Consider the following 20,908-nt stretch of genomic DNA (forward strand, 5'->3'; position numbering starts at 1 on the left):
AGTGGCTTTGTTGGCAGTAACATCAACACATTTGTCGTTAAGAGAGGACACAGCATGCACACTATGGATGTTTTGAGAGGATTAAAAGCCCATGTGCTCATTTTATGCGTGGAGTTTGAATCCCCTTCTGAATGCACGACTGAATAGCTCTGATCTGTTCAGATAAAGTGTCCAGTTTTGGTTGACTTGGGTCTCGTTTTACCTTCAACTACACCCATCAGTAACGTGGAGTTACTGAAAATTGAAAATAAGTTTACCTCCTGGTTGTGAATTATATGTATATGGTATTATGAATCATTTGCCTTGATCATTTGATATTTATATGGCAATAAAAAAATGTTAACATGTACTATTAAATTATATACCCGCATTTATTGAGAAACAAATCACATTATTAATATCAATTATTCAAATACAAGTTGAAAATACCAATGAATATTCCCACAAAATATCACCAAAAAAATGTAACATGTAGCTAATGTATATCCCACAAAATATCATCAAACGATATAACAAAACGTTTATTCTCACACACTTTTACAAATTTAATGTCATACATATCATTAATAAACAGATGCAATGCTACAATAGGTGGTCCAATAAAATTCATAACCGAATAACTGAATTCAAGATTACAACATACAAGTAAGACTTAGTAAGTTTGCACTCGAGAGAAAATAAACCACACAGATTGTATCTAAGATATCAAAAGTTAAAATTTCAAACGAAAGCAAAGAATGACTTTTCCCACAATAATGATAATAAAATTCAGACCATGTTAGAATTGTCCCTCAGTTTTAAATAAGAATGAAATCGATCCACTTTTTTTCATTATTTCCAATTAAACTTGTCCATTCTTTTTTGGTTCATGGCTTTCAATTTACGCAGTTTTTTTCCTGGAAGAAAGAGAATAAATAAATGACCAGCCGCACACTGTCTTTAATTTATGATATTTCGACTGAGTGTGGATTCACATGGTTAGTGATATATGAATGTCGTTATAAATTCAAAATTGGAAAATAATATTAACTGCAATGGCACAACAATAAACTGATGACACAGAGATATGTCTCGCCTGTAGGCATAAAAGTCAGAAAAAGACAATCTGATGGACAGGAACATTGCTTATTATTTCAGTCATTTGACCATGATCTTGTAAGTAGGGCCTAGAAATGGTCGACAAACTGAGATGTACAGACAGTAATGTAACTATATAGACAATATCATTGTCTATTGTAAGCAGTTCTTTTCAATCTAACTTTAGCCAAAAATTAACATTGAACATTAATATCTAATTCAAAGTCGCTGAACCATGACCTAAGGGCCAGGGCCTCAAAATGTACTGATAGTTATGTAACCTTATATTAAATATCATTGATCTATCACAAGAAGATCCTATCAAACTATGTTAAGTAGAAAAGTTAACATTGAAAATTGTGAGTTCATTCAAAGTCGCTGAATCATGATCTAGGGGCAGGGCCTCAATATGGTCGTCAAACTGATATGTACTGATAGTAATGCAACTTTGTATTAAATATCAATGATCTATCACAGGTAGTTCCTTTCAAACTAACTTAGGCAGAAAACTAAACAATTGTTGACGCCATCGTTGCCATCGCCAGAAAAGCAATCCTTATATTTCGCTTTCCGCGACTTTTATCACAGGCGAGACAAAAATTGTAGGCACTGGCTACGGTTACCCGCAAAAAGTAAAAAAAAAAAAATAATTATTTTTACTTCTGAGACTAATTCCTGAAATTTATTTCTGGAGAGGAATCCAATTTCATACGGAAACTGCAGGTAACAATAAAATATTTTTTATTGTTACCGGCAGATGTAGTTACTCACAAAATTTTACATTTGCAAATTATATTTTTTTGTGTGTAGCATCTGGATACTTTGTACTGTCTTCGTGTCATTGCCCCGTATTCTTTGGTTAACATATTTGAAACAAAAAATTATATGAATAGAAATTATTTAATGAACACAGCAACATTTATACATTTATACATAATACGAAGTATTTTATCTAATTTTTTTTTGGTGGCACTTCTGGCACATCCAGTATATAACCTTAGTTGACACTTTGAGGCCAACACATTTTAGGTGGTACCACTCCAGATACCTGTTACAAATAATAGATTCCTATATATAGAAGTGAACACCACACACTAAGCAGTTCCACTCTGCTGTGTTCTTCCTCTGCTATATCTTTTTGCTTGCATTTTTCAAGACTCATTAGAAAAATATTCTTTGATTCTATTGAGATTAATTTTCTCGTCGAGCAATTTCGTAGGAAATTTCTCAAATGAAAGAAATTGTTCCTATGGTTTTATGATCAGAACTTCTTCAGTCTATATAATTGAACAAAATTTGCATCTTGGAATTGTTGAAGTTTGTCATTAAAATCTTAGAAAAGATATAATCTTTTCACTGACGACAAATTAGACATCTTGCTCATTCATATTGGTAAATTTATCTGGAAGCTAATCAAACATTTTTTATAGACCAGTGCCTACCTGAATATATTTTGCGGGAAATAATTACGTTAGGTAACAATAAAAAATTATATTATTGTGACCTGCAATTTCCGTATGAAATAGGGTCCCACTTGGAAATACATCTCGGCAATTAGTCTCGATAATTATTTCTTATTGTTTCTTTCGCGGGTAACCGTAGCCAGTGTTTACATTGTATTAATGTCCACCATAACTTCTGCTTGTCATTATGAATGAAAAGATTATGGGGGAAATTTACCTGGTTTATTGTCCAAATTATCTACTGATTTGTTGTTAGATCCTTTCTTTGAGTGACGGCATGATTCTGTAAAAAGATCTGAACAATATACAACCTCATTGACTCAAGGTTTCGCTAAATACAGTGAGACTTTTATAGACCCATCTTGACTATCAGTAATTGCTTTATAAGTAAGGACAATAGTAGTATACCGCTGTTCAATAGTCATAAATCGATTCAACTGAAACAAATCCGGGTCACAAACCAAAACTTAGGAAAACACATCATCTATAAGAGGAAACAAAACGGAACAAGAGAAACACTGGACTCCCACAATAACAAACACCAACATACATAGAAACGGACTATGTGATAACAACTGCCATATTCCTGACTTGGTACAGGACATTTCAAGAAACAATGGTGGGTTAAACCTGGTTTTATGGCTAGCCAAACCTCCCGCTTATATGGCAATGTAAAAAATATAGCTAAAATGACAACATTACGTGACAGGAATACAGTACAAATAAATGCAAGAACATTCAGAACAGATAAATACATAGATAAATAATATAATAGTACACATTTCAACATGTTAACCACAGAATAACAACGAAAACCTAATGTCATATTAAACTTTTTTCTTATTTGGATAGTAATGTAACATCCTTGAATTATTCTATTAAATCTATTAACAACTTAAACAAACTTAGAATGACAAATGCAAGCGTGAAATGTTGTATGGATACCTGTCTAGTGAGGAGTTTGGATACCTGTCTAGTGAGGAGTTTGGATATCTGTCTAGTGAGGAAGACTGAGCATATGTTACCCTGAAGTTTTTGTTTTGTTTATTTTTGTTTTTTTGGTTGGTAAAATAGATTTATAAATACTTTTCAGAATTATAACAGTATCAATTTATCATGTTAGCCAAAATCAGCTTGTGCTTTGAAATAAAGATTTTTACCACTGGGTCGATGACCCAAGGGTATTACCACGCTACTTATCAGCACTTTCATGTTGACATGATATATAACTAATTTGTTCATTTTTTTGTCAATTAATAAATCAAGGGATTTACTGAAATAAGCGATTTTTAAATCACTCATTTGAGTAGCAAATAAGAAATTCCTTGATTTTGTAGTTTTACTAAAATTTTAAACACACAGGTTGAGATTAAATCTGATTATTAGTAAAAATGAATAACAATTCTTTTAAGTAGCAATGTTTATGCCTTTGATGCAATCATTCTTCTTTAAATTCTAAAATTGTTGAAAATAATGCTACAATGAAGGCTTTACATAATGATCTAATACTTTCCATACAGATTGCCTTAACCATATTTGGTACTTTGGTACTTTACTTTGTTTATGCCCTTTACCATGTATTTGGTCTTAGCTCAAAACTGATTTCATTCAAACGCTACAGATTAGTCTCACGTGAAAAAACGCGTATGGCGAAAAATCCTTACATCTTCGAATATTGTTTTATTCTGATTTCACAGAATATAATGATAAATTTAACAGGTTTTAATAAGTTCTAAAAAGAAGTGTTCCGCTCTGGTTAACAATTAAATTATAAAGTAATGTTGATTTTAATCTGATGTATATAAAGAATTTACCTGGACATTTTTCTAAGTTGCAAAGTGATGTTTCAGTTCTGGAACCAACACATTTCAGTCCATCGTCAGACGGTGGGGGATTGTCACATGTTCTGGTTTTCATTATGACACCATCTCCACAAGTAACAGAACATGAAGAGTTGAACCAAAGGCTCCATCCTCCATTTAAAAAAGATGAAAACAACACGTTATCAATCTAATACTGTTGCAAAAATATTGAACAATTATTCACTATTAGCAGTCAGTTTGGTTTAATTTTGTCATCATAAATTGAAAACCTCAATTTTGCATAAATTATTCCCACAAAACAATCATTCGACCTCATTTAAATACTCATGCATGCATCATACTCATAATTTTACCTTTAACTTGTTTAGGAATTATTAAGTTCATTAGTGAATGATATTGGTCTTAAGCTTCTTCCCTTGTTTAGCTTTTTCTTTTCTAGCAATCAAAGTCAGACTGCAGTCACACCACATGAAGTTTTGTAAGTTGGAAATAGGTTTTTGCATGGTATAAATTAAAAACGACAGTTAGAGCCAATTTGGATAACTTGAATTTACAGGAATTGACCTTTTTATTATGATCAGCAGTAGTTATCCAATTTTCATTAAATTTCATGTAGTGTAAATGAAACCTTATAGGTATAAAAAACTAATCCTATCTTTCCTATATATCAAACATGTAAGGTATACTATTTAGAAAAAAACAAACTGTGTATTCAGTTGTTTAAGATTGTGTCTGCTAAATAATGTAAGTCAAAAGTTACTTAATTTGGTCAATTAAAATTGTCGGTAAAGAGAATGAGGCTCTAGTTAAAACTCCAACTTAGTGTCTTACTGTTTTTTCTCACCATCACAAGTGTGACTTAATAAAAAAAACAAAAACCAATTTAGCAAGCAAATTTACAAAATTAATGACATACAGATATGGAATAAAAAATGGACATGAGGTATGTATCGAGAATGTTAAATGTTCAGGCACTTTCACAACAAATCTGAAAAAAGAAATTGAAGCATGTCTAAGATATTTATTTTTATTTCAGATAGTTGCTACAGAGGTCAAATTGGAAATAAATAGATTGCATATACACAAAATATGAGTAAATTTCATCATTTATTAAGAAATATTTTTAACTGCTTACCTGGAATTATGCAGCCTGTCATGTTAAAATCGAGAATATCTATGGTGGTATTTAAACCAGTACATGTTCCTCGGTAAACAAGGTTTGTTTGATTTGATGCCCATTCTTTAAAATCAATCATGAGGCAGCAATTGAATTGGTTTCTCCTCATATACCTTAAATATTAAATTTAATATAGGGTTAATTTCTATGTCATGTACATATCCATGTGACTTCTGCTTTTTCACATTATTGCGAAACAATTTAAAATCTCGAGGGGAAGAAATATATATAAGATACGGCAACAACATGGAATTATAGAAACAACGACAAAGTATCATGTTGTTTCTACAGATATATGCAAAAAAAGATATAAATCATCAAATCAAAATAGATAGAGCTTTAAATTAAACATTTAGCAAAGCATTTTATTACGCAAGAGGAACAGCTGTCCTACAAAACAAATGCTTACAACACAAATTATTATAATTATAATTCTGTTTTCGAGAACAGACCTTCTGGTAAATTTATTAAGAAGTTACCCCGAAACGTTCTATAAGAAAATCAATAGTCATGAATGAAAATCTGAATTAGGACACTGATGCTAAAATTACAAAAAATTTCAAATGTCGTTCTCCGTGTATTCAAAAGATAAATATATTTTTCTTAGAACTGATATTGCTTGAACAGCAATATTTAATTATTGAACGACATTAACAGTTAAATAAAGAAGTACAAATGAATTGTGCGTAAACAATAAAATGATGGTAAACCTGCTGAGTTTATTGCACACAAGAATATTTTGAAGAACATCAATTACATATGTGCATGATTAGATATGCAATACAATCTATCATATGATAAAGTAAATATGCTAAAGTCTTGATAAAACTTAAGACACTAATACTCAAATTATCAAAGGTTTCAAAAAAGTATAACAAAAATACTGAACTACAAGGCAAATTCAAAAAGGGGAAGTCCATAAAAACAGACAAAATCAAACGCTATCAAACAATGGAATAAGTGAAAAACAACTGCCATTTTCCTGACTTGGAATAAGAATATATTCAATCAAGACAATGGTTCTTGAATTACGCAAGATTTCAAAGGCTTACCTTGAAATATAGAATGAGATTAGGAGTAAAATGAGTATGTACATTATAGATATAATTAATATTGAAGTCAAATGTCACATGCGTGGTTTGAAATCACTACTTCAGTGTTGACAGGCTTGTGATACAGTAGATAAGTTAGATAGACTACCCGGTATCCCTCAAATGTATAGAAGAACATCAACTATATATGATCGTTATAGGAATATGACATATGAACGTGGTTAAGAATTACACACACTATTAAATAAGTTTAAGTCTGATATAAATATCAATTACACTTAAAATTCTGTAGGATTCATATTGAACAGAAACAAATCTTCTGGTAAAGTTGCTAACTTGTTATGCCTTAAAAATCTGGAAGAAAATCAAATATCTTGATTGTGTCAGAACATGTTAAATCAAAACACTGATACTAAACTTACCAAAGATTAATAATTTGATCTCCTTGTATTCAATCAGTTTATAATTGTGATAAACCTGCTGAGCTATTGGCACACAAGTATATTAAAACCCCTTTATATAGGAACATGATTTGCAATAATTTAATATAACCTTTTAATAAGATTAAGTCTGACATATTGAAGATTTGTGTTCAACATGATCAATGTTAACTAACCTTCTGGGAAGTTTTCTAACTTGTTAATCAGTAAATGGCTAATACAAAATTGATGATCATGAACATAGTTACTTAATTAACCTACTTATATTCAAATTACCAAACATTTCAAAGGTTGATCTTCAGTTATTCAATGGATCAAATATATGTGTCATCAACCTGATATTGTTGATGTGATTTTTATTACTTTAAAAATCAACATTATTTAACGAAATTAAAATAGAATGATGACAAAACTACTGAGTTCCCGGCACACAAGTATATGTAAGAACAGCAGATGTATGTGTACGTGATTAGATATACAATTTAAATAATATAATATGTAAGAAAAAGTCTGAGATGAGCATAAATCATACTTACAATTCTTCCAGATTTGTGTTGCTAAAAAACAGACCTTCTGGTAAAGTAACTAACTTGTTCTGGCCTAAATATCTGAAAGGAAGTCAAATATCTTGATTTTGTAAGAACATGTTAAATTAAAACACCGATACCGAATTTACCAGAGATTACCAAATTCGATCTCCGTGTATTGAAAAGATGAAATATATTTTTCTTCAAACTGACATTGTTGATGCATTTTTATAAGCTTTTACTGCAATCTTTAAACAACGAGTGACATTTAAAGTAACATTAAGTATGCACAAAGGAAGTTTGCCAATAAAATGAAATTAAGTTAGACCTTCTGAGTTCGACAGACAAGTATATTGAGGAATATCAGTTATATATGTACGGGATTATATAAACAACACAATCTTTGATAAGATAAAGTCTGTGATAAACATTATTCACAATTACAATTCTTGTAACTTGGTGTTTGATGATAACAGACTATCTGGTAAACTTTCCTTGTTGTGTTTGGTTACAATTTTGGAGTATAATCAAGCATCTTAATTATGTAAGAACATATTCAATCAAGACAATTATATTCAAATTACCAAAAGGAATTCTAAGATTAATTTTGAACTATTGAATAACATTAAAAGTTAAATTAGCATATAAAAAGGAAGTCTGACATATTGAAGATTGGTGTTCAACATGTTCAATGTTAAATGACCATTCTTGTAAACTTTCTAACTTGTTACTCATTAAATAATTAATAGAAAATCAATGATCATGAAAATGCTTAATTTATCTTCTTATATTTACATTACCATACATTTTAAAGGTTGATCTTAAGTTATTCAATCGGTCAAATATATTTGTCGTCCACCTGATATGATAGATATAATTTGTATTGCTTTAAAATTCAACATAAAAAAATGAACTAAATTAAAAAAGAATGATGACAAAACTGCTGAGTTCTCAACACACAAGTATTTTGAAGAAAATCAGATATGTGTACGTGATTAAATATACAATATAATCTATAACACAATTAAGTCCTAAGATGATCACAATTCATACATACAATGTTTTAATTTTTGTGTTGTTAGAAAACATATGAACGACGGAGGTTAAAAAGTCCACACACTATTAAATAAGTTTAGGTCTGATATAAATATCAATTACACTTAAAATTCTATAGGATTCATGTTGAACAGAAACAAATCTTCTGGTAAAGTTACTAACTTGTTATGCCTTAAAAATCTGGAAGAAAATCAAATATCTTGATTGTGTAAGAACATGTTAAATCAAAACACTGATACTAAACTTACCAAAGATTACCAATTTGATCTCCTTGTATTCAATTAGTTTATTATTGTGATAAACCTGCTGAGCTATTGGCACACAAGTATATTAAAACCCCTTTATTTAGGAACATGATTTGCAATAATTTAATATAACCTTTTAATAAGATTAAGTCTGACATATTGAAGATTTGTGTTCAACATGACCAATGTTAACTAACCTTCTGGGAAGTTTTCTAACTTGTTAATCAGTAAATATCTAATAGAAAATTGATGATCATGAACATAGTTACTTAATTAACCTACTTATATTCAAATTACCAAACATTTCAAAGGTTGAACTTCAGTTGTTCAACGGATCAAATGTAATTGTGATCAACCTGATATTGTTGATGTAATTTTCATTGCTCTAAAATTCAACATTATTTAACGAAATTAAAATAGAATGATGACAAAACTACTGAGTTATCGGCACACAAGTATATGTAAGAACAGCAGATGTGTGTGTTCGTGATTAGATATACAATTTAAATAATATAATATGTAAGAAAAAGTCTGAGGTGAGCATAAATCATACTTACAATGTTTTAAGTTTAGTGTTGTTAGAAAACAGACCTTCTGGTAAAGTTACCAACGTGTTAGTGTATAAATCTCTGGAAGACAATCAATTATCTTGATTATATAAGAACATGTTACATTAAAGCACTAATTCTGAACTTACTAAAGATTACCAATCTGATCTCCTTGTATTCAATAATTCTATAATAGTGATAGACCTGCAGAGCTATTGGCACACAAGTATATTAAAACCGCTTTTATATAGGAACATGATTAACAATAATCCAATATAATCTTTTAATAAGTTTAAGTCTGACATATTGAAGATTTGTGTTCAACATGATCAATGTTAACGGATCTTCTGGGAAGTTTTCTAACTTGTTAATCAGTAAATATCTAATAGAAAATTGATGATCATGAACATAGTTACTTAATTAACCTACTTATATTCAAATTACCAAACATTTCTAAGGTTGATCTTTAGTTATTCAATGGATCAAATATATGTGTCATCAACCTGATATTGTTGATGTGATTTTCATTGCTTTAAAAATCAACATTATTTAACGAAATTAAAATAGAATAATGACAAAACTACTGAGTTCTCGGCACACAAGTATATGTAAGAACAGTAGATGTGTGTGTACGTGATTAGATATACAGTTTAAATAATATAATATGTAACTAAAAGTCTGAGATGAGCATAAATCATACTTACAATCTTTCAAGTTTTGTGTTGCTAGAAAACAGACCTTCAGGTAAAGTTACTAACTTGTTTTCGTATAAATATCTGAAAGGAAGTCAAATATCTTGATTTTGTAAGAACATGTTAAATTAAAACACCGATACCGAATTTACCAGAGATTACCAAATTCGATCTCCGTGTATTGAAAAGATGAAATATATTTTTCTTCAAACTGACATTGTTGATGCATTTTTATAAGCTTCAACTGCAATCTTTAAACACTGAGTGACATTTAAAGTAACATTAAGTATGCTCGAAGGAAGTTTGCCAATACAATGAAATTAGGTTAGACCTTCTGAGTTGTCAACAGACAAGTATATTGAGGAATATTAGTTATATATGTACGTGATTATATAAACAACACAATCTTTAATAAATAAAATCTGTGATAAACATTATTCACAATTACAATTCTTGTAACTTGGTGTTTGATGATAACAGACTATTTGGTAAACTTTCCTTGTTGTCTTTAGTTACAATTTAGGATTATTTTCAAGCATCTGAATTATGTAAGAACATATTCAATCATGACAATTATATTCAAAATACCAAAAGGAATTCTAAGATTAATTTTGAACTATTGAATAACATTAAAAGTTAAATTAGCATATAAAAAGGAAGTCTGACATACTGAAGATTGGTGTTCAACATGTTCAATGTTAAATGACCTTCTGGTAAACTTTCTAACTTGTTACTCATTAAATAATTAATAGAAAATCAATGATCATGAAAATGCTTAATTTATCTTCTTATATTTACATTACCATACATTTTAAAGGTTGATCTTAAGTTATTCAATCGATCAAATATATTTGTCGTCCACCTGATATGATAGATATAATTTGTATTGCTTTAAAATTCAACATAAAAAATGAACTAAATTAAAAAAAGAATGATGGCAAAACTGCTGAGTTCTCAACACACAAGTATTTTGAAGAAAATCAGATATGTGTACGTGATTAAATAGACAATGTAATCTATAACACAATTAAGTCCTAAGATGATCACAATTCATACATACAATGTTTTAATTTTTGTGTTGTTAGAAAACATATGAACGACGGAGGTTAAAAATTCCACACACTATCAAATAAGTTTAGGTCTGATATAAATATCAATTACACTTAAAATTCTATAGGATTCATGTTGAACAGAAACAAATCTTCTGGTAAAGTTACTAGCTTGTTATGCCTTAAAAATCTGGAAGAAAATCAAATATCTTGATTGTGTAAGAACATGTTAAATCAAAACACTGATACTAAACTTACCAAAGATTAATAATTTGATCTCCTTGTATTCAATAAGTTTATTATTGTGATAAACCTGCTGAGCTATTGGCACACAAGTATATTAAAACCCCTTTATATAGGAACATGATTTGCAATAATTTAATATAACCTTTTAATAAGATTAAGTCTGGCATATTGAAGATTTGTGTTCAACATGATCAATGTTAACTAACCTTCTGGGAAGTTTTCTAACTTGTTATTCAGTAAATATCTAATAGAAAATTGATGATCATGAACATAGTTACTTAATTAACCTTCTTATATTCAAATAACCAAACATTTCAAAGGTTGATCTTCAGTTATTCAATGGATCAAATATATGTGTCATCAACCTGATATTGTTGATGTGATTTTTATTACTTTAAAAATCAACATTATTTAACGAAATTAAAATAGAATGATGACAAAACTACTGAGTTGTCGGCACACACGTATATGTACGAACAGCAGATGTATGTGTACGTGATTATATATACAATTTAAATAATATAATATGTAAGAAAAAGTCTGAGATGAGCATAAATCATACTTACAATTCTTCCAGATTTGTGTTGCTAGAAAACAGACCTTCTGGTAAAGTAACTAACTTGTTCTGGCCTAAATATCTGAAAGGAAGTCAAATATCTTGATTTTGTAAGAACATGTTAAATTAAAACACCGATACCGAGTTTACCAGAGATTACCAAATTCGATCTCCGTGTATTGAAAAGATGAAATATATTTTTCTTCAAACTGACATTGTTGATGCATTTTTATAAGCTTTAACTGCAATCTTTAAACAACGAGTGACATTTAAAGTAACATTAAGTATGCACAAAGGAAGTTTGCCAATAAAATGAAATTAAGTTAGACCTTCTGAGTTCGACAGACAAGTATATTGAGGAATATCAGTTAGATATGTACGGGATTATATAAACAACACAATCTTTAATAAGATAAAGTCTGTGATAAACATTATTCACAATTACAATTCTTGTAACTTGGTGTTTGATGATAACAGACTATCTGGTAAACTTTCCTTGTTGTCTTTGGTTACAAAGTTGGAGTATAATCAAGCATCTTAATTATGTAAGAACATATTCAATCAAGACAATTATATTCAAATTACCAAAAGGAATTCTAAGATTAATTTTGAACTATTGAATAACATTAAAAGTTAAATTAGCATATAAAAAGGAAGTCTGACATATTGAAGATTGGTGTTCAACATGTTCAATGTTAAATGACCTTCTGGTAAACTTTCTAACTTGTTACTCATTAAATAATTAATAGAAAATCAATGATCATGAAAATGCTTAATTTATCTTCTTATATTTACATTACCATACATTTTAAAGGTTGATCTTAAGTTATTCAATCGATCAAATATATTTGTCGTCCACCTGATATGATAGATATAATTTGTATTGCTTTAAAATTCAACATAAAAAAATGAACTAAATTAAAAAAGAATGATGGCAAAACTGCTGAGTTCTCAACACACAAGTAATTTGAAGAAAATCAGATATGTGTACGTGATTAAATATACAATATAATCTATAACACAATTAAGTCCTAAGATGATCACAATTCATACATACAATGTTTTAATTTTTGTGTTGTTAGAAAACATATGAACGAGGTTAAAAATTCCACACACTATTAAATAAGTTTAGGTCTGATATAAATATCAATTACACTTAAAATTCTATAGGATTCATGTTGAACAGAAACAAATCTTCTGGTAAAGTTACTAACTTGTTATGCCTTAAAAATCTGGAAGAAAATCAAATATCTTGATTGTGTAAGAACATGTTAAATCAAAACACTGATACTAAACTTACCAAAGATTACCAATTTGATCTCCTTGTATTCAATAATTCTATAATAGTGATAGACCTGCAGAGCTATTGGCACACAAGTATATTAAAACCCCTTTATTTAGGAACATGATTTGCAATAATTTAATGTAACCTTTTAATAAGATTAAGTCTGACATATTGAAGATTTGTGTTCGACATGATCAATGTTAACTAACCTTCTGGGAAGTTTTCTAACTTGTTAATCAGTAAATAGCTAACAGAAAATTGATGATCATGAACATTGTTACTTAATTAACCTACTTATATTCAAATTACCAAACATTTCAAAGGTTGAACTTCAGTTGTTCAACGGATCAAATGTAATTGTGATCAACCTGATATTGTTGATGTAATTTTCATTGCTCTAAAATTCAACATTATTTAACGAAATTAAAATAGAATGATGACAAAACTACTGAGTTATCGGCACACAAGTATATGTAAGAACAGCAGATGTGTGTGTTCGTGATTAGATATACAATTTAAATAATATAATATGTAAGAAAAAGTCTGAGATGAGCATAAATCATACTTACAATGTTTTAAGTTTAGTGTTGTTAGAAAACAGACCTTCTGGTAAAGTTACCAACGTGTTAGTGTCTAAATCTCTGGAAGACAATCAATTATCATGATTATATAAGAACATGTTACATTAAAGCACTAATTCTGAACTTACTAAAGATTACCAATCTGATCTCCTTGTATTCAATAATTCTATAATAGTGATAGACCTGCAGAGCTATTGGCACACAAATATATTAAAACCGCTTTTATATAGGAACATGATTAACAATAATCCAATATAATCTTTTAATAAGTTTAAGTCTGACATATTGAAGATTTGTGTTCAACATGATCAATGTTAACGGATCTTCTGGGAAGTTTTCTAACTTGTAAATATCTAATAGAAAATTGATGATCATAAACATAGTTACTTAATTAACCTACTTATATTCAAATTACCAAACATGTCAAAGGTTGATCTTCAGTTATTCAATGAATCAAATATATGTGTCATCAACCTGATATTGTTGATGTGATTTTGATTGCTTTAAAAATCAACATTATTTAACGAAATTAAAATAGAAAAATGACAAAACTACTGAGTTCTCGGCACACAAGTATATGTAAGAACAGCAGATGTGTGTGTACGTGATTAGATATACAGTTTAAAAATATAATATGTAACTAAAAGTCTGAGATGAGCATAAATCATACTTACAATCTTTCAAGATTTGTGTTGCTAGAAAACAGACCTTCAGGTAAAGTTACTAACTTGTTTTCGGTTAAATATCTGAAAGGAAGTCAAATATCTTGATTTTGTAAGAACATGTTAAATTAAAACACCGATACCGAATTTACCAGAGATTACCAAATTCGATCTCCGTGTATTGAAAAGATGAAATATATTTTTCTTCAAACTGACATTGTTGATGCATTTTTATAAGCTTCAACTGCAATCTTTAAACACTGAGTGACATTTAAAGTAACATTAAGTATGCTCCAAGGAAGTTTGCCAATATAATGAAATTAGGTTAGACCTTCTGAGTTGTCAACAGACAAGTATATTGAGGAATATCAGTTATATATGTACGTGATTATAAAACAACACAATCTTTAATAAATAAAGTCTGTGATAAACATTATTCACAATTACAATTCTTGTAACTTGGTGTTTGATGATAACTGACTATTTGGTAAACTTTCCTTGTTGTTTTTAGTTACAATTTAGGATTATTTTCAAGCATCTGAATTATGTAAGAACATATTCAATCATGACAATTATATTCAAAATACCCAAAGGAATTCTAAGATTAATTTTGAACTATTGAATAACATTAAAAGTTAATTTAGCATATAAAAAGGAAGTCTGACATATTGAAGATTGGTGTTCAACATGTTCAATGTTAAATGACCTTCTGGTAAACTTTCTAACTTGTTACTCATTAAATAATTAATAGAAAATCAATGATCATGAAAATGCTCAATTTATCTTCTTATATTTACATTACCATACATTTTAAAGGTTGATCTTAAGTTATTCAATCGATCAAATATATTTGTCGTCCACCTGATATGATAGATATAATTTGTATTGCTTTAAAATTCAACATAAAAAAATGAACTAATTTAAAAAAAGAATGATGGCAAAACTGCTGAGTTCTCAACACACAAGTATTTTGAAGAAAATCAGATATGTGTACGTGATTAAATATACAATATAATCTATAACACAATTAAGTCCTTAGATGATCACAATTCATACATACAATGTTTTAATTTTTGTGTTGTTAGAAAACATATGAACGACGGAGGTTAAAAATTCCACACACTATTAAATAAGTTTATGTCTAATTAATATCAATTACACTTAAAATTCTATAGGATTCATGTTGAACAGAAACAAATCTTCTGGTAAAGTTACTAGCTTGTTATGCCTTAACAATCTGGAAGAAAATCAAATATCTTGATTGTGTAAGAACATGTTAAATCAAAACACTGATACTAAACTTACCAAAGATTAATAATTTGATCTCCTTGTATTCAATAAGTTTATTATTGTGATAAACCTGCTGAGCTATTGGCACACAAGTATATTAAAACCCCTTTATTTAGGAACATGATTTGCAATAATTTAATATAACCTTTTAATAAGATTAAGTCTGACATATTGAAGATTTGTGTTCAACATGATCAATGTTAACTAACCTTCTGGGAAGTTTTCTAACTTGTTATTCAGTAAATATCTAATAGAAAATTGATGATCATGAACATAGTTACTTAATTAACCTTCTTATATTCAATTACCAAACATTTCAAAAGTTGATCTTCAGTTATTCAATGGATCAAATATATGTGTCATCAACCTGATATTGTTGATGTGATTTTGATTACTTTAAAAATCAACATTATTTAACGAAATTAAAATAGAATGATGACAAAACTACTGAGTTCTCGGCACACAAGTATATGTAAGAACAGCAGATGTATGTGTACGTGATTAGATATACAATTTAAATAATATAATATGTAAGAAAAGTCTGAGATGAGCATAAATCATACTTACAATCTTTCAAGTTTAGAAAACAGACCTTCCGGTAAAGTAACTAACTTGTTTCCGTTTAAATATCTGAAAGGAAGTCAAATATCTTGATTTTGTAAGAACATGTTAAATTAAAACACCGATACCGAATTTACCAGAGATTTCCAAATTCGATCTCCGTGTATTGAAAAGATGAAATATATTTTTCAACAAACTGACATTGTTGATGCATTTTTATAAGCTTTAACTGCAATCTTTAAGCAATGAGTGACATTTAAAGTAACATTAAGTATGCACAAAGGAAGTTTGCCAATAAAATAAAATTAAGTTAGACCTTCTGAGTTCGACAGACAAGTACATTGAGGAATATCAGTTATATATGTAACTGATTATATAAACAACACAATCTTTAATAAAATAAAGTCTGTGATAAACATTATTCACAATTACAATTCTCTAAATTTGTGGAAGAAAATCAATCATCTTGATTATGTAAGAACAAGTTTAATTAAAACACTAATACTGAAATAACACAAGATTTCCAATTTCAATTTCTGTGTATTCAATAGATAAAATATATGTTTCGTTAAACTGACATTAATGATGCAATTTTTAAAGCTTTCAATCGCAAAAATTACACTAAATAAGTTTTACGGTCACCATCACGAATTGGGTGCATGACTAATACGATGTTTCTGTGAATTTACTTGTTATCAACATGTTTTCGTAGTTTAAGATCTTTGGATACCAGAATATGTCTAATATACTTAACTAACCTACTTATATTCATATTACCAAACATTTCAAAGGTCTATCTTCAGTTATTCAGTGGATCAAATATATTTGTCATCTATACTCATAATTTATAAGACATTAAAATCATATGATTGAACACCATAATAAGATTGATCGACATAATAATGGACTGGACTACATGTCAACTGTAAAACAGAACGAAATCCCGTCCAACATCTGAAAAAGGGAATGTTTAAAATATGTCTCATTAAAACTACCATACTCCAATGTAAATTCAAAAATTCATAAGATGTTCCGAGGAACCTTGTGTCTCGCGATTGCTGCTGTCAGTCTAAAAGTGTAATGATGACATAAAAAGTGATAGCCTAGTCAATTTAGCTCTAATATTACTCATCCTGCAATTAATTGCAACACAAGATTTTTTTAAGTGTAAATTAGAACATAGACTTGTACTAACAACATATAATAAAAATCTACATTATCATATTTTGAGGAAAAGGTTATTTTGGTGTGAAATATATGGTTTTTAGAGAAAAACAAAAAATACGGAAAACTGGAAAAAATTAAGAACAGTTATTTATGGTTACATTTTGAGACTTATATCTTGGTGAAGAAGATAGGACACTTTATTTTTTTAGTGTTTTATGTAGCCCTTTATTTATCATTATTCGTATTAAGGTAATTTTGAGGTGAAATGTGTAATTTAGAGAAAAAACGCTGAAAACTGAAAATGATGAAAATCTCAGTTGTTAATGGTTAAAATGTGTGAAATGTGATCTTCAAAGAAAACAGAACATACTATTTTATGCTTATTATGTGAAGTCCAATAGTTATTTATATAAATATTTGGGTAAATTTGGCTGAAATTTATGTTTTTAGAGAGAAAAACCTCGAAAACTGAAAAAAAGCTCGGTTATTATTGTTAAAACTTTTGATGTGGGATTTTTATAGAAAATTCGACATATTATATATTCTGTTTATATTATGAAGAACTGTAGTTATTAGTATTTAAAAACGGTAATTCTTGGGTAAAATGTGGTTTTTAGAGAAAAATTAAAATAGGAAAAATATTCATGGTTGAAAGTTTTGAAATATGATCTTAATAGAAGATAGACAATATAAGCTTATGTTTATACATGTAACGTCACGGTACTCAAATTGCACTGAGTACCCAAATTGCACCTAATTAGCAGAAATAGTAGCGGAAGTCTTACAATGTTTTGTTAAGAGACTAAGCAATTGGTATATTTATGATTTGACATTATGCACATCTTTCAACACAGCTAAATATGTTCAAATATACACAACATGTTCACTTTCACAGTATATTATCAACAGATGAAGCATCCACTGGAAAACCTTATTCTACGGAAACTTTGCCATGCGACATCCACAAAAAGTCAACTTTCAAAAATGAGTCATTTAAATTATGTTGGAGTATTTAAACGGAAAAAATAAAAAAAATAAGTAAACATCTTCATTAAAGGGCATTAACTCTAATAAGGGGCCATCAGACGATCTCAACCATGCTGATTCATTTGTAGAACTAATCTTGCTGATCATTTTTTGCTATATAAAGTTTCTCTCTATCTATTATAATTTTAAGATAATGGGCAAAAATTTAAAAAGTTATTGACATTTTGGAAGTAAATGTACAATATGTAAATGTCACAATTCCAAATGTTTCTGCCCTTGTCAGATTTTCTCTTTTTATAGTGGTTTTCAAGATAATAAACAAAACTTGCATTTTACACCTATGTTTTTTTTAGCCATGTCGGCCATCTTGGTTGACAGGCAGCGTCATTGGCAACATTTTGTAAACTAGATACACTAATAATGATTTTGGCCACGTGTGGTTTAGTTTGGATCAGTAGTTTCATAGAAGAAGTATTTTGTAAAAGCTAACGACGACGGAGGACGGACGAAAATGTTGAGAAATATAGGCAAAAATACAAAAAAAAAAATAAGTCCATTTTTCAGATTAATACGGAAAAGAAGAAATAAATATTTTCAACATTTTGCTCTGAATACTGTATTTTGGTCATAACAAAGCTTCTGTCCAAATTTCCCACAATTCCATGAAGCTTTCACAAAGTCATTGATGACTGACGGTATTTACTTGTTAACTGTAAAACTAGAGGCTCGTCTGCATCTTCAGCAATAGCCACTTTTTAGTAATAAACATCATTAAAGGGGAATAACTCTATTCAGAGATAACTAAAAATTTCAGTCATGTTGCCGTATTTGTAGATCTTATCCTACTGGTAATTTTCCTTTATAAAGTTTCTATTTATCTATTATAGTTTTCAAGATAATAGGGAAAAAATACCAAAACATGTTAAACATTATCATCAAAGGGCAATAAGTCCAATAACGAGTCGAATGCAGATTTGTGCCATTTTTTCGCTTATTTGTGGATCTTGTCTATCTGATCATTTTGTGTTATTTGAAGTGTCCGTCTATATAACTGTTATGAATCGAGATAATAGGTAAAAAAATTCTAAAATGGTAAATTCATCCTTTAAGGGCAATAACTCCTATAAGAAATCGTTTGACAGTTTTGACGTGAATGGCCAATAGAGCTCAACATTCTGAACATTTTTGCTCATGTCAGATTTTCTCTATTTATAGCGGTTTTCCTAATAATAGGCAAAACTTGCATTTAACCCTATGTTCTTTTTTTGGCCATGTCAGACATCTTGGTCAGCTGGTAGGGTCATCGGACGAAGTTTTAAACTACATACCCCAATAATGATTATGGCTAATTTTGGTTAAATTTGGCCAAGTAGTTTCAGAGGAGAAGATTTTTGTAAAAGTTAACGAAGATGGACGACGACGATGACAGACGAAAATGACGAAGACGGACATCAAACCCCAAGTGATGAGACAAGCTCACTTGGCCCTTCGACCAGGTGAGCTAAAAAATAAGTTGATTTTATCCGTAAAATACGGGAAAATGAAAATAAACATTTTCAAAATTTTGCCCTTGATACTGTCCTTTGGTCATAAACAAGCTTCTGTCCACATTTCTTAAAATTCCATAAAGGTTTGACAAACTTATTGATGACTGAAAAACTTTCACTTCAGACTAAATTTGAAAGTTAACTGTAAAAAAATAGTTCTATTTATCAGTAAAATACGAAAAAATAAAAATAAATATTTTAAAAATTTTGCTCTGGATACTTTATTTTGGTCATAAAGAAGCTTCTTTTCAATTCCTAAAATTCCATTAAGGTTTGACAAAGTTATTCATGTTATTGATGTCTAAAAAACATTAACCACATACTTAATCTAAATGCTGACGCCGACGCCAATGACGGAATCGAGGATCGCTATGTTTCAGTTTCGCACAAAATGTCGCAGGCTCGACAACAAGGGCAAGTTTATGCAACATGACATGTTCAAGCGATCTGACTACTATATCAACTAACGGAACGTCAGGAAAATAATCTCACCTGACATGAACAATGCATGCAAAATCTCATCTCATTTCCGATTATTGGATTGTCCTAATATTGCAATATTCATTCAATAATTCATATGACATAATGATCCTTATTTATTGCAGTTTGAATATTGTTAAACAGAATAATAAGTATTTAATTGTTCATCTTGTCTCTACTAGAAATATTCCGACAAAAATAACAACAAAATTAATCAAGACGTAAATTGAAGATAAAAAGAAAACACTATGGCAAAAAGAAAACACGGGAAAAACACAATTGATCACAGATAACTAAGAGTATAATAAAACAAATCCCAAAACAGGGGGGATGATTTTTGACGACCTGAAATGAAAAGTAAGTTTCCCATTTATAACACGGTAAATTTAAAAAGGGG

General features: G+C 29.3%; 1 protein-coding gene across 1 annotated transcript in view; it reads right to left on the bottom strand.

Annotated features, from left to right (window-relative positions):
* Positions 1–352: 352 nt before the first annotated feature.
* LOC127711212 (carboxypeptidase N subunit 2-like) overlaps positions 353–20,908 on the bottom strand; it is a 28,492-nt gene continuing 7,936 nt past the window's right edge. Inside the window, exons 3-13 of the mRNA XM_052217180.1 lie at positions 16,362–16,399; positions 14,492–14,525; positions 13,806–13,877; positions 11,962–12,033; positions 10,113–10,184; positions 9,418–9,489; positions 7,569–7,640; positions 5,499–5,653; positions 4,355–4,513; positions 2,758–2,823; positions 353–896 (exon numbers count right to left, since the gene is read on the bottom strand). Coding sequence (XP_052073140.1) covers positions 832–896; positions 2,758–2,823; positions 4,355–4,513; positions 5,499–5,653; positions 7,569–7,640; positions 9,418–9,489; positions 10,113–10,184; positions 11,962–12,033; positions 13,806–13,877; positions 14,492–14,525; positions 16,362–16,399 — 877 coding nt within the window. The 3' untranslated portion in view covers positions 353–831. The remainder of the gene's footprint in view (positions 897–2,757; positions 2,824–4,354; positions 4,514–5,498; positions 5,654–7,568; positions 7,641–9,417; positions 9,490–10,112; positions 10,185–11,961; positions 12,034–13,805; positions 13,878–14,491; positions 14,526–16,361; positions 16,400–20,908) is intronic.

Source organism: Mytilus californianus, unplaced genomic scaffold (genome assembly GCF_021869535.1).
Source record: "Mytilus californianus isolate M0D057914Y unplaced genomic scaffold, xbMytCali1.0.p SCAF_8, whole genome shotgun sequence".
Lineage (NCBI taxonomy): Eukaryota > Metazoa > Mollusca > Bivalvia > Mytilida > Mytilidae > Mytilus > Mytilus californianus.